The following is a 14,841-nucleotide window of genomic DNA, read 5'->3' on the forward strand; positions in this document are numbered from 1 at the left end:
CCCCATTCTTTCACTAATGGTAAAGGATATTTTTGCGTGTCCTATGTCTACAGTAGCTTGAGAGTAGACTTTTGGCTCAGGTGGAAACATGTTGGATTCGACACGTTCGCCATTGACCCCACAAAATACTGAAATTCAAGTTTGCACGGATGACTGGAAACGTGCTCAAGTTCGCCAACAAGAAGCAGAACAAGGAAGTCCAGATGCTAGTGATTTCTTCTACACAGATAACACGATGAGCACACCCTGCTCGACAACAACAGTCATTGAGTCTGACCAAGACTTAGATGGTACTGATTAGGTAAGTGGGTGACCGGTTACACTGTGTAATAGAACTACATCGGTTTTGATTCCTTTCACACCCAAGAGGATACGTAGGCAACTTGATTCGGCGTGTAAACGGATTAAGTGCAAGCCATTTATTTTCAAATTTAATGTAATTTAAAATTTGAATGAAATTTAGTGTAATACATGGGACATCTCTTATTATTTGGAAACTTGTGTTCTTAAATTTTGGGGTCTTAATTAATTAATTTTTTTTCTACAAAATTTTCTGAATTTTTTCCTGAATTTTTAGAAATTTTCTGATTTTTTTTCTATTTTTTTAATTTTTTGATTTTTTTAAATTTTTGAATTTTTTTTGTGGGCGGGCCAACCCGGCTGGCCCGCCGGGTCGGCACGCCGGCCCAACCCGACGGGTCAAATGAAAGCTGGGCCGGTTCCAGCCCGGCTCGCGTGACTGAGACCCACCGGGTCGACAGCCAACCTCGGCTCGACGGGTTCTATACCCAGCCGGGCCGAGTCCGAGTCGGTGGGCCAGTGAACCCGACCCGGCGGGCCCGGTTAACCGGCCAGTGCCCATCTCTAGGCACGTAATCCAAAGTGGTGTTTGGTTAAACATGGCAAAGGTAGAATTTGAGATTGGGTCTTCTAAACCAAGCGAGAATGGGATAGAAGGGTCTTCTAGTTTTGAAATATTAAATAAAGAAAAGGAAAAAATGGTACACCTTGAAGATTCAATATGTGAAACAGTTATTCCCAAGGCCGGTATGACGCTTGACTCAGAAGAAGAAGTTTATAATTTTTATGTTGAATATGCTTGGCATGAAGGGTTTGGTATTACCAAAAGAACAACAAAATCTAGAGAGAATGGAAAGTTAAAGTATTACACACATGCGTGTGTAAGAGGTGGCAAAAGAAGAATATCTTCATCACAAAATTCCTTCAATCCAAGGCTATTCACCAAAACAAACTGTGAAGCAAAAATTAATGTTAATATTGGCAATAATGGAAGGTATACTCTATCTCGGGTCCATTTGGAGCGCAATCATGCACTCAGTCCACAGAAATCTAGATTTTAAAAATGCAATAAAAAAATGAATGCGTATGTGAAGAGAAGACTTGAACTAAATGATCAACCAGGTATAAGTTTGAGTAAAAATTTTCAATCTTTAGCTGTTGAAAGTGGTGGACACGAGAATTTGGCATATACAGAAAGAGATTGTTAGAACTATATTGCGAAAGCAAGGCAAATCAGGCTTGGTGCTGGGGATGCTAAGGCGCTTGGGACTTATTTCTCTCGCATGCAACGGAGATATTCAAATTTTTTTTACTTAGTTGATATTGATGATAATGGCCGATTAAGAAATGTGTCTTGGGCTGATGCAAGGTCTAGAGCAGCTTATGAATCTTTTGATGATGTTATCTCCTTTGACACAACATACTTAAAAAATAAGTATGACATGCCCTTTGCTCCTTTTGTTGGAGTAAACCATCATGGGCAACCAACATTATTCGGATGTGGTTTATTGTCAAAGGAGGATACCGAAAGCTATATTTAGTTGTTCAAAACTTGGTTGGAATGCATGTCGGGGAAGACCCCAAAGGCTATAATTATAGATCAATGCATGACTATTCAAGGTGCAATTATGATGGTTTTTCCCAATTCTCATCATCGCCTTTGTTTTTGGCATATTATGAAAAAAATTCCTGAGAAGCTTGGAGGACTGACTCACTACAAAGCAATAAAAAAGATTTTGAAAAGTATTGTTTATGAGGCAATAGATATGCAAGAATTTGAAGACATTTGGTTGAAGATGATAAAAGATTATAATATTGAAAAAAAATGAATGACTGAATTTTTTTGTATATAAATTGTTAGCGTTTGGCACTAATATATGTTAAAGGAGTTTTTTTGGGCAGGAATGTCTACGAGTCAAAGAAGTGAAAGCATAAATGCTTTTTTTGATGACTATGTTGGTCCAACGACATTTCTAAAGCAATTTGTGAAGCAATAGAATAATGCAATGTAAAACAAAATTGAGAAGGAGAACAAGTCTGATTTTGCTTCTTTTAGCTCAAATTTCTCATTGCTAACTGATTGTTATTTTGAGAAGCAACTACATGAAGCTTATACAAATGAAAATTTTAAGTTATTTCAAGATGAGTTGAGAGGAATGTTATTTTGCAATCTGGCACTTATCAACTCAAATGGACCAATACATACATTTCAAGTGACAGACATATTCAAAGGGAAAGACGGCAGATTCAAAAGGCAAGTGGTGTTTACTGTTTATCACAATAAGGATGAGTTTGACATCAAATGCTCATGTAGTTTATTTGAGTTCAGAGGAATTTTTTGTAGGCATATATGCAAACTTTTTATTGAGAGAAATGTAAAAGAAATTCCATCTCATTATATTTTAACTCGATGGAGAAAGGATATCAAACACATACATACATATGTGATGAGCTGTTATAATGACACACACTTGTGAACAAAGTGTGCGCTACAACAAATTAAATTCTCATTTTGCTGAAACTGCTGAAATTGGAGTAGCCTCTACTGAAAAATATTTATTCTTGATGAAAACCATGGATGAGGCAATGGAGAAGCTCATGGATAATTGTTAGGAGCCTAGTTCTAATCAAGTTATATCCCCAATGCTTTTGAATGAAGATCATGAGCAACATCAAACGATGTCTTCAACCGCGAAGTTCTTAACACCTTTAAAGGTGCTTAGCAAGGGCCGGCTACCATCCAAAAGAAAGAAGTCAAAAGTTGAAGAAATAATTAGTAGAAATAAAAAAAAGTATTCATTTTTAATATCATTTTAATTTTAATTTTATTTTTCTATCTAAATAATGTCAATTATTTCAGAAATCTCAAACGAAGAGTAATGTTCAAACTCATAATGAAACACAAGCAAAACTTTGTACTCAAGAAAGTGCGGTAATGTTATGTCAATTAATATTTATATTTGTTATTATCTTGCATAAAATTTAATTCTAAAATTCTTTCCTCTTAGATCAATTCGAATTCCCTCCCTGATATGCCAAATATGCATGTTGATAGCTCCACAATACAAACTATTGGCATTGATTTTTCTTCCAAGGTAATATACATTTCATGGTTGAAAAATAAATGGTTATGATTATAAGTATATCCATTTTTTAAGGTTTTTTTTATTGTGTGGTGACACATGTTGAAATTTGTGCTTCAGGGATGCTGAAGGCATTTGTAATGCTGCTAAATTTGTGCTTCAAAATTTCATTAAAATTTGAAATGGGAAGCTACCTGTTCCAATTGGTTGTTTAGTGGAAACATTGAAATTGTTTTGGTGATATATCACTCAATTTGTTGTAGTTTGTTTCAGTTTGTTGTAGTTTTTTGCAATTTGTTGTAGTTCTTTGTGATATATATTCTGTGGTTTATTAGGTTGTTTGTTGTGGTTTTGTATATATATCACTCAATTGTGGTTTGCAATTTGTTTTTGTGGTTTATTAGGTTGTTTTTGTGATATAAATTCTGTGGTTTTGATGATGGCTGGACAATGTGTTTTTCTGATATACAAGAATGATACGGCAGAATCAAGATTTTTGGGTGTGAATATATTTTCCAGATATATAAAGCCTAAACCTAGAGAATATATGAAGCCTAAGATTCTTTAGAATGATACATATTGAAATTTCAGAATATACTACTCAAAACATGAAGCCCAAAAAACCTTGAGAATATATACAATCAAATGTTTCCTGTTGGTTACAATTGCCATTACTGTCAACATTAGAAGGTATACAAAATCTGAAATTTGAAATGAGTTAACACATGACAAATACATACAGACACACACAAAGATAAGAATCAATCCATCCAAACTATGTTTGCTGCTCTAATAAAATTCAATGTGAGAATGAATTCAGATTCACATACAAAATAAGTACCTCCAACGCAAAAATAAAACAGTAGATTCTAAAATTCAAAAGCTGAATAGCAAATTCAAGGTAAAAAAAAAAAATCAATTTCCATTTGACATGAATGGCCATAGATTAATTTCATATAGTATTATGAAATTTCTAAAAAAAAAAATTGAGATTCAAATCACAAACATTGAGTAAGCATTTCCCTCGCAAAAACCAAACACAATACACTAACACCATTCAAATCACGACATCAATCTCGTAAGCATGAACAACACTGATTACGAATATAAAAGGGCATGCAATTAATTTAATAAAAAAGTAATAATCAAATTTACATTTTATATAATATATTCAATTTAATGGGATGTATTAACCCAATTTATTTGCTTATTTTAACTTAAATTAAAACATCATAACTTGCATGGAGTCGTTAAAAAAGCATTTATAAGAAGTTAGGTAGTGATATGCAATTCATATATTTGTTAGGGTGTGGCAAGCAAAAATCCCTTTAAGAGAATTAGATTGGGATTGGGTTGCATTTAGTTTGGAGGGAGTCCATGGAAAAGCTCTTGCGGAGCTTGTGGTTATGCTAATGGTGGTGGTACTCGGGGACTCATCATCGCGCCTTCAATCATGTTGATATCTTGCAGCTCAATCCTCCCCCCTTGCCCCTCTACGGTGCGGCGGAGCCATGGCCGTTCCATCGCCGGAGTTCTCATTCGCGGTGGTAGTGGCGGCGATCTCAAAGTTTTCAATAATCGTGGAATCCTTAGAATAAGGAAAAAGACCCTTCTTTGCTATGCGGATGAATCCACAAAGGGTCCAGTAGCAAACAGCAGGAGCGCCGATGATTCCAATAGTACCGCGATTCAGCTCTACTCTCAGATCGAAAGGCACGGTTTTTCTCACTTTTAGTTTGGATTTTGATGTACTTCATCTTGCTGTTTTATTGATTTTGATTTGTTTGTTCTTAGATTGATGACGGAAACTGCAAAGCGGTCTCAGGATGGGTGGAGGAATTCTGGAGATTGGAGTGAAATGGAGGTATTCATACATTCAATCATTCTCTTGTTCTTAGTTTTGTTTATTCATTCATTCTATTTTATTCTCTTGTGTGTGCGTGTGTGTGTGGATTTGGATTTCATTAGAAATGCTAGAATTGCTTGTTTGTGAGTTGTCTACAGGGGGCATGGGTGCTCAAACCAAGAAACATGAAACCCACATCGGTTATCCATTTTATTGGCGGTATCTTTGTTGGGGCTGCACCTCAGCTCACGTATCGATTTTTCCTTGAGCGCCTCTCTGAAAAGTTAGTACCTTTTTGTTTTGTAAATGATTACTTTTGGTTTAGATTTTAAACCTAGAATTGTTGTTCTTGAAATTGAGATTGCTGTTTATTGTGAGAAATGATTAATGATTTGTAGATTTAATCTTTCATATGAATTCCTTGTGAAATTTTCTCTTGATTGTTTTTATTTTATGATTTAGAGGTGCTTTGGTCATTGCAACACCATTTGCTAGTGGATTCGATCATTTCCTCATAGCAGATGAAGTGCAATCTAAGTATGATAGGTGCTTTCGGTTCTTAAAAGATACTGTGAGTCTGTTGACTGTTATCATTGATTCCTAGTTTTTTTGAAAGGTTTAAGCTTATTTCTATGGATTTGCTTGTATAGGTAAATGACCTTCCGACATTTGGTGTTGGTCATTCCTTAGGATCTTGCATCCACCTCCTGATAGGTATCAAAACTTAGCTAGATTGCAGATCATTTGTATCTTATATTGTCTCTCTCTTTTTTTCTTATTTTATTTGTTTATTTTTTGTACGAATGAATTTTGTATTGAATGTCAGGATCTAGGTATGCCATCCAAAGAACTGGAAATGTATTAATGGCTTTCAACAACAAGGTACTTCATCTTCTCTGTTTTTATCCCATGGCAGTAAGTATTTCAATTGAAATATCTAGACGTGATTTTGTGAGTATTGCTTGATGTTGCTAACCTGGTTTTTTTTTTTTGGAGTTTGTGACCATGATGCTTTAACATGAACTTGTTAAGTTTATATGTTACATGGATTTTACATTCGTTATGATGTCCGAAACTTTAGGGATGAGGATGAATTTTACTGAATACTGAAATGTTTTAGGAGTTCAGTTGCCAATTATAGTTTAAGAACTTAAGGATTGTCGTGTTAAGAGATACGCATGGAAACACATTGATACTCTGAGAAAACAAGAAAGGAATCACACAACCAAACACACAAATATACAGAGATTTATGTGGATTACCAACCATGCCTACTCTAAAAGTTATGATCTGCATCGCTTCTTCACTCTCTCAATCAACAGAGAGAGCATTACAATAAGGAAAAACTAGCATTACCTTTCTACTCTCGTCAGTCATTTCAAAAAGGATTTTATACTATAATCCTAATGGCCTTGTAAATTCCTATAAAGAATGGTTGTGAATTAGGCGCCACATCTATCATGTTGTTGAAGAGTTTACGTCTTGTAATTCATTCTTTTAATTAGCAGTTAGCTTAAGTTTCCTCTTCCTTCAATGATAAAGCCAAATTAAAACTTAGTTCTTTTGTTGAGCCTAGGCCCAAAAGGCAAAATTTTTTGAGCTGAAGAAAGGACCAGATTTTTGGAGCTGCACGCTATGTAAAGTTTGTACGGCCATTATCATAAGAATATCGGTACTTCCTCTTAGATGGATTATTAAAACACAAGGCATAGTGGATAATTATTTGACAAACATAAGAGTTTGTAGATTGAGGTGTTTCACTGCAATTACAATTTTCATTTGAATATCTCTATTTCAAGTCCCTCTTTCAATTGGCTATGTATTGTGAAAGCATTTCCTGGAATCATTTATTCTACAGGTCATAGATTTTATGTATCTAACTTAACTATATATTCTCTCTCATGTTTCTGTGGGGAATAATTCTCATCTTCTTCTTGAATTTTTGTGTCTACATCCTATTTGTTATAATGAAAATTAAAGGCATGAAGATCCTTTCTGATTGTATCCTCTCATCTGGATTAAATATCATCTGAATGTGCAGTTTGGAAAACCTTGTTTTAGAGAGTAGAAACTAAAACATTCTCTATTTTGCAGGAGGCAAGCTCAGCAATTCCACTATTTTCTCCGGTTATTGTACCTATGGCTCAAAGCTTTGGTCCCCTTTTATCCCAACTTACTTCATCACCAACAATAATACGTGGGGTGAGCATTTGGACACCATTTAGATTCTCCAAATTAAATAAAAAATTGAATTAGTAATTCGCCTAGTAGTAATACACAAAATTCTTTTACAGTTACAGCACACTTCTAGATTTGCTTCTTTATAGTTCTCCATTTGTGTGCACTATCCTTGTTTTGCACGTCTTCTCCAAATCTTATTTAGTAAAAGAGTAGACATTGTTTAGAAAGAACTTCAGAAAGTATCAACTCTTCATCAAATAGAAAGTGATGCAATGTCATGCTTCTTGTTTGTTCTGGTTCGCTTCACACTTCCACTCTTTGAACTAGTTCTCTGTCTTTTTAATTGTATAAAACAGGCGGAAATAGCAATGAAGCAACTTGAGAATCTCAGCCCTCCAATCATGAAGCAAGTTCTGCCTTTGGTGGAGCAGCTTCCTCCATTGTATACGGACTTGGTTAAGGGAAGAGAAGATTTCACTCCGAAACCAGAGGAGGCAAGACGGCTGGTTTGATTCAGACCCAATGCCTTTTTTCTCACATTTTACAGGGGAAAAAAAATTGCAAGACTTCATGTGCTTCGCTTTATAATTTAGAAACTTGATCCAGTGTGGCGATTATTTCATTTCTGCTCTCTTTTCTTTCCCGCCTTCACCGCAGGTAAAGTCTTATTATGGTGTGCCACGAAACCTCCTCATAAAGTTCAAGGATGATACAATAGATGAGACTCCAACTTTAGCTCAGGTATTAAGTGTCGAATCTGCCATAAGCTCAAGTCTTGATATGTCAATCCGTTCATTGCCGGGAGATCATGGTCTGCCACTGCAACAAGTATGTCTATTCATCCATTCACCTTCTTTTTTATAACTCCTTGCTAATCGGAAAGCCCATTTTCCAGTTAATGTGATGATCATTGTTATGTTTATTCTCGGGCATTTTAGTATAGAAGTGTGATTTACTGAAGTGACTCTTAATCCTTTCAAACAAAGATGATGAGTTTTGGCTCCGATGATGCCTTCTAAAGGACAAAGTTTACATTTTTGCAGATCTTACCGGATGTTCCACCAGCTATGGCCGATGCAGTGAACCGTGGTGGCGAGATTCTAGCAAATCTTACTGCAGGAACACCATGGGAAACAGTTGCCAAGGAAGTCGGCAACACTTTTGGCTCGAACTCAGGGATCCTCAGAGCGCAAATATCGAAAGAGGTTAATAACCTTGTTGATGAGATTGCTTCATGGATGGATACAAATTCTTCCCCAAAGCTACTTCGACCATGACCACAGTTTAGTATACTCCATATTTCTCTGTACACCAGTGGTCGGCGTAGTCAAAAGTAATCAAAAATAAAAAAATTACAGGCAAAATATCAGTTATCAATGTGGTAGCTTGTGTATTCAGTTGTCTGTGAACAGTTAATTCACTTGAAGAATATCCACAATTTCAAGGTGTGTATCAGTATCCTGTGTAAATATTTTGTTGTGTTTGGCTCAAATGTTACTTAATGTTACTATATAGACTAAATGTACAGAAAGTTATAGCAAATTTGTTGTTAGCTTCTTACTTCTCAAAATTTCTGTTTATTTTTCCTTATTTTGATCCACAAGTTCTGAATGAAAAGCCTAATTTAATGCAACAAAACAAATTTTCACATATCTAACAATTTTCCGTTCTTTGAATATCTTAATTCATGATTAATCAATCAAACATTTCACCCCTAAAGCACCATATTTAAGTGGAAAAAAAGAACAATTTTTTTTAAAAAAAAACTTGGACTTAGCATCATTTGGGAATAAGCTAATGTAGTTCATTGTCAGAAAACATTAGTTTCATACCCTGCAAGTTTGTGATCATGGACATCAGCACAAGAGTAAACAATACACATCAAATGAATAAAAGTTCTGATTGGTCATTGTGAAACAAAACTGCACACTAAATATGTTAAACTATTAAATCAGTTCCTTTAATATTAAAAGGATATACAGCTCTACTCAGATTACACCTGCTATCCATCCCCTCCAGATGAAATCATGAAAGTAGTTTTTGATGATGTACTTCTGCCTCAAACCAGATTTTGCTAAGCCATTAGAACAACAAAGTTCCATTTCATCAATGTTTAGGTGAAAGTATAAGGCCAAGAAACAGTGGTAGCACTCCAATTCAAGTCACCGGGCAAGCACGTTCATGTTGGCACCCATGCCTCCTGTGACAATATTCCATCAAGCATCAATTCTGGCTTTGTTTATTGATCTCCATGTAATGGAAAAGAGAGGAAGAGAAGATAGAAATATCGTACCTTTTCCAGCTAGCTTATTGTGGAAAATGATGTATACTTCTCGGCGGAGAGCTTCAATTTCCCTGGCATACTCTTTTAAGTCCTCTTGGGTCATTAAGTTCTCTAGAAGCTCTCTTGATCTCTCCAGTACTCCATCCATGTCACAGAAATCTTTGAAAACTGAAGCTTCCGTATAGGAAAGTTGTAGCAGACTCCTTATTGCTGATAATGCCTGCATGAAGGATGTTGCAAGAACCAGGAATCAGTCTTTAGGATAACTGTAAAACCCTTAATGTGTTCGGTTTCACACTACCTACTCACAATATTGGAAAAAAAATACATCAAATTGTTTTTCAGGCCATCAGGAATTATCCAGGTAAAGGGTTGTGAATCCATGAAAGAGGCAGACTATAAAAATGCTATATTGACAAAACTAATTCGAAAAATAGGTTCAGAATCATGGAAATGATATATACGGATCAAAATTCATTAACAAAATAATTCTCACTTCAGATCATCTAAGGATTCATCTACCTATGGACACAATCTGACATGAGAAATAATTTGTGTGAAAATGAGTCCTGGCATGATGTTAGAACAATTTATGGAAACTGTGCCAACCAGTTTTATGGATTTGCTTATAAGAGTTATTTTTACTTTCTGTAGTCTTGGAATTTAAATTCTTTATCATCTCATCAGTAACTTTGGCAATACAAATTAATCAGAGCAAGGCCAGAAGAAACCTTCTCTTGAAGATCAAGGTCTGTAGATGATGCTAGCCCAACCACAGACTTCAATAGGAGGCGGTTATTGAAGAAGGGAAGTTTCACATTATCCACATTTGCCAATTGATAGTCAGCTAAATCTGAAACTAAAAGAGCAGCCTTCTTATGAAGCCGGATATCAGCACTAGAATCATTCATTATGTCCTGCAAGATGGAATTGATTCCTCACAGTAACCATACTGACAATTGTAATTCTTAAATGTCTTTCCAAACAGGAACAGAATCAGCCAGTATCAAGATAAAGCAATGAAGTTCTTCTAGACAGCCTGAATGGGCCATGCAATATGTTAGAACATTTAATACGCTTAAATTAATTAAAAAAAAAAAAGACAAGAAGATGACCAACTATGGCTAAAAAGTTGACTCATACCAAACTAGATTACCTGAAGTACTAAATCTCCATTCTCAGAGAAAAACAATTCCTGGCCAACAATGTTATTTCTAATCAGAGCAGAAACCGCATATAATGCCTTTATTACTTCTTCTGTGGAACCAGACTTCACCATCTTCATCAATTCTTCAAGTGCGCCAAGTGACAGAATCTGAGTGGATGGAAGAACCGAAGAAGATGAGACCTTAATTAGATATATGGAATTAAAAATAAAATGCCAACACAGATTAAGCCAAGAGAAATGATTCATATGCCATGATACTATCATATAATAAAGAACAGAATTAGAAATCAAGTAATATGCTCCGTAATAGATACAGTAGCAGACCTTCAGTAAAGGACCTAACATTTATGTGAATAGCATAATAGATTCTTACATCCTTTAAATCGGTTTCTCCCCTTTATACTTTGATTACATTTGAGTTAAATTAGACGAAATAAAATTATAGATGTCTATATGATCAAATGTCCATCATAAATTAATAAAACTCAAATGACAGGCGCATGCTGCTCAAAGTGCAAAAATACCAAATTGCTAGTGGTTACAAACTAAACAGCAGCAGCTATGAGATGTTAAATTATCTCACCAGGAGACTTAAAATAAAAGTTAAACTGTCATGTTAGCTGTTCTGTATCTACTACTTCATACATTTCAATGGATGGACTTCACCAGAAAAGGCATCAAATGTGTAGTTCTCATTTCTCAATGCAACTTGCTATCCTAAGTTTGCTCCTATACTGAAAGGTATAATGCCCCATCATTTAAAGCTGATTTCACTGAGATGTGTTAACCACTAATCTTTCCAAAAGGACCTAGGAAAAATAGTCAATGTGGAGGAGTGGATAAACAGAGAACAGACTGAACAGTTTTCTCTTAAAAAGATAGCAACAGTTAGTACGAAAGGTATTATTTCAGAATTTAATACAAACATTAATGGGATATTTAATAGGTATTCCATCCATCTATGGTCAAGTAAGTTAGAAGAGTAGAGAGGGTTACAAACTTGATGACACTAAGAACAAAATATCAATCCCCGATTCCCCGTAGCAATATAAATGTTCGACACAGCCATTTAAGGTACAACAAACAACCAAATCAAAAGCTTCTGATACAAAATGAAGAAATAACCTGATTTTGAACAAGCGCATTATTTTGACTGGCTTTACCAAGAATCCAAGCAGATGTTATCCGAATCTCCGGCTCAGGGTTATAAAGTTCACGAAATACCGCAACAAGGCCACCAAGTTTGTCAAGATCTGGCCAACATAAAATACGATAGACCAACTAGTGAAAAAGATTATCAAGGAAAAAAAAGTGTGGTTGCATCAAAGTAGAACAAACACAAGCGATAGGTTGGGTAACATTGACACAGAGAAACCACAGTTATCTGTTTCAACAGGTTCCCAAATTAAAATCTAGTACCATTTCAAGTTTATCCATAGTTACTGCAGATGACCAACAATACATGCTTGATGACATTTTCACCCTCCACAAAAGAAGCATAGGGCTACACTAGTAGGCAAAGCCTTAAAAACAGCCACATGATGAGAGTAGATGGTTATATCTCCAGAAGTCAATGCGAGCTAGTAAGATCATGGATCACGAGGAGCAAATCACTAGTCATTCTTGTTTATATCTATGCTTGCACTACTCAAAATGTCAATTATATGCAGAAACAGAAAACTAGTATTTTATAAAGTGCTGTAGGATACTCACCATTTGCATTATCAATGTGCTCAACAAGAATCAAAAGTTCATTCAATGCACGCTGTCTATCTTCTAAAGAAAGAGAAGAATTATTCAAATCAGCTATTGCTATTCGCATCAACTCTGTGTCTGACGGCATCTTTAACTTCTCCATCAATTCCTGTTTTTTAAGACACAACATAGACACAGGCTAGCTAAGTTCCAAAAGCTAAGTGAGCAGTAAAATTTTTCCCTTCAAATGGTGATTGGAAAACAATAAATAATGACAGTACAGATCAAAGAAAGAGAGTCAACAGTCAAACATTGCCTTCAATGACAAAATCATGCATATCTAACAACAGCAGCTCTGCCGCTTGCTGGCTACTGAATAAGTAGGCACTACAGTGTAGATTAACATCACACATACATGGTTAAATCACAGAAGGCTTTGCATGAAAATCACTCTTACCCAATACATTTACTTCCAACCATCATACTAATTCATGTAGAATCCAAGGAAATGACTTTCTAAGATTAAAAACAGATAAGTTTCAAACTAAATCAAATATGATAAGTTGCAGCAAGGAAAATCATTACTTTTGGAATCCAAGAGGGTTCGTCAGAAGTGTGCAAGCTACAACCAATTGAAATTTCAATTCCATAACAAATTCAAATCATTACTAGTAGTAGGATGAAATTCTTAATACTAGTTTGTACAAGATCATCACTAATCAAACCTCATTAATAAAATAAGACAAAATAAGACTTTATGTCAGATAATTTTGTCCAAAATGTTCAGGTTGCAATTTTCTTCATCCTTCAATGATTAACAAGCAATAACACAATAAAACCAGTAAAAAATTCTACAAAAGGAACCAAGTTGTCACCTTTAATTCCAATTGACGTTTTTTTAGTTCATCTGCAGATAATCTCCGAACATCACTTGCTTTTTCCTTCAACTTTGCAGGATCAGAGTGACCTAATTCATCAACACCACAAAGCAATTATTCCTCAAAGAGAGACAGATGAAAATTTCTCGCATCCACACATCAAAGACAAGAGATAGAGAAAATAAAGGCTAAAACTTAAAACTCGAAACAACAATCATTTGAAAGCTCTAGTTCCCATCATACCAATAGCCCACTGCAGCATGCCATCCAAGGACGAGAAGCCCCCGGAAAACTCATCAGTATGTTCCTCAACGGGTGAAGAGTCGGCCATGGCGAGAAGATCCCCCTCAGCCATGTCAGTGGACCACAAGATCCCACCTAGCGAGTTCGACGAGGAATGATTCTCCCGCTCGGCCGCCAGCGTCATCAGCGACACCATCGACATGAATAGGATGGAGACGAGCAGGAGGAGGAGAAGGATCGAAGCCTTAGCCATGATCGAGCGAACAAAGCCGAGGGTTTTGGCCGGGCGCTTCGATCGCGCAGAGAATGGGGGCAGTGAAATGGGCTGGGTGATGGATTTCTTTGATTATATAGTGAGTGAGCAGCATACAGGGGAACCTTGATAGCTTCATCTACGACAGCGTACCAATAGAAAATTGACACGTGGATTTGTTAAAATTATTTTGTTTTAATTTTTGTTGGTTTTAATTCATAACTAAATTTTTATGTGGTTGTTACCCCAAAAAGATTGAACTACTATTTAGATAGCAATTTAGTTCAACCACAAGACATAAAAATGCAAAGGGGACAGGTAAAGTTTTGAATTCTTTCCTATATAATACTGTTTCTTTTGTTTTATGTGGTTGTTACAAAAAAAAAACACCGATTGAACTATTATTTAGATAGCAGTTTAGCTCAATCATAAAATACAAAAATGCAAAAGGGACGGGTAAGGTTTTGAATTCTTCACGTATAATACTATTTTTTATGTATTGTTTATGTAATGTACATTTTGATTTATATTATATAGTTAAAAATTATCTTAGGAAATGCATCAGAATCGAGTATATACCTTTATTTCAGATGTTATTTTGATAATATCTTAAATAGAGGTGCTTGCCATCCATTCAAAATAATAATAATAATAATATATTAAGAGTAAAATACCTAAAATAATAATATAACATGTAATTTATTGCCAATCACTTATTTTTTGTAAATTAGATGAAACATTAGATAAAATAAATAAATAAATTCCTTTAATTAAAAGATATCTGAATAAAATAAAAACACAAATATCATTATAACAAATTTAATAGAAATATAACTATACAATTTTTTTTTTAAAAAAAAAAACCTTTTCCCATAGGAAAATGTGAATGATGAAAAAGTTATTTAAATAA

At 35.1% G+C, this 14,841-nt stretch overlaps 2 protein-coding genes across 2 annotated transcripts; one reads left to right on the forward strand and one right to left on the reverse strand.

The window, feature by feature from the left end:
- The first annotated feature begins 4,734 nt into the window (after nt 1-4,734).
- On the forward strand, nt 4,735-8,881 carry LOC120254094. Its single transcript, XM_039262242.1, has 10 exons — nt 4,735-5,096; nt 5,178-5,247; nt 5,388-5,512; nt 5,692-5,800; nt 5,880-5,943; nt 6,056-6,111; nt 7,324-7,431; nt 7,767-7,916; nt 8,068-8,238; nt 8,454-8,881. Exons 1-10 carry the CDS (start codon nt 4,837-4,839, stop codon nt 8,685-8,687), a joined length of 1,347 nt encoding a protein of 448 aa, XP_039118176.1. The 5' UTR covers nt 4,735-4,836; the 3' UTR covers nt 8,688-8,881.
- Nucleotides 8,882-9,293: 412 nt separating this feature from the next.
- Nucleotides 9,294-13,998, reverse strand: LOC120254095 (hsp70 nucleotide exchange factor FES1). Its single transcript, XM_039262243.1, has 8 exons — nt 13,679-13,998; nt 13,433-13,524; nt 12,576-12,726; nt 11,988-12,115; nt 10,851-11,009; nt 10,426-10,611; nt 9,704-9,914; nt 9,294-9,610 (listed from the first exon to the last, which is right to left on the reverse strand). The coding sequence occupies exons 1-8, from the start codon at nt 13,929-13,931 to the stop codon at nt 9,573-9,575; spliced, it is 1,218 nt and encodes a 405-aa protein (XP_039118177.1). The 5' UTR covers nt 13,932-13,998; the 3' UTR covers nt 9,294-9,572.
- Nucleotides 13,999-14,841: the final 843 nt, after the last annotated feature.

The sequence above is a fragment of the Dioscorea cayenensis genome, unplaced genomic scaffold, assembly GCF_009730915.1.
Source record: "Dioscorea cayenensis subsp. rotundata cultivar TDr96_F1 unplaced genomic scaffold, TDr96_F1_v2_PseudoChromosome.rev07_lg8_w22 25.fasta BLBR01000340.1, whole genome shotgun sequence".
Taxonomy (NCBI): domain Eukaryota; kingdom Viridiplantae; phylum Streptophyta; class Magnoliopsida; order Dioscoreales; family Dioscoreaceae; genus Dioscorea; species Dioscorea cayenensis.

What these genes read in the sequence shown, in the direction of transcription:
- LOC120254094 (XM_039262242.1), top strand. Translation starts at nt 4,837, where the DNA reads ATGTTGATATCTTGCAGCTCAATCCTCCCCCCTTGCCCCTCTACGGTG. An exon ending in TAATGGCTTTCAACAACAAG is followed by an intron (nt 6,112 to 7,323) that starts GTACTTCATCTT and finishes TCTATTTTGCAG; the next exon opens with GAGGCAAGCTCAGCAATTCC. An exon ending in ATGGTCTGCCACTGCAACAA is followed by an intron (nt 8,239 to 8,453) that starts GTATGTCTATTC and finishes ACATTTTTGCAG; the next exon opens with ATCTTACCGGATGTTCCACC.
- LOC120254095 (XM_039262243.1), bottom strand. Translation starts at nt 13,931, where the DNA reads ATGGCTAAGGCTTCGATCCTTCTCCTCCTCCTGCTCGTCTCCATCCTA. An exon ending in AACGTCAATTGGAATTAAAG is followed by an intron (nt 12,727 to 13,432) that starts GTGACAACTTGG and finishes CTTAAAAAACAG; the next exon opens with GAATTGATGGAGAAGTTAAA. An exon ending in GCACATTGATAATGCAAATG is followed by an intron (nt 12,116 to 12,575) that starts GTGAGTATCCTA and finishes TATGTTGGCCAG; the next exon opens with ATCTTGACAAACTTGGTGGC.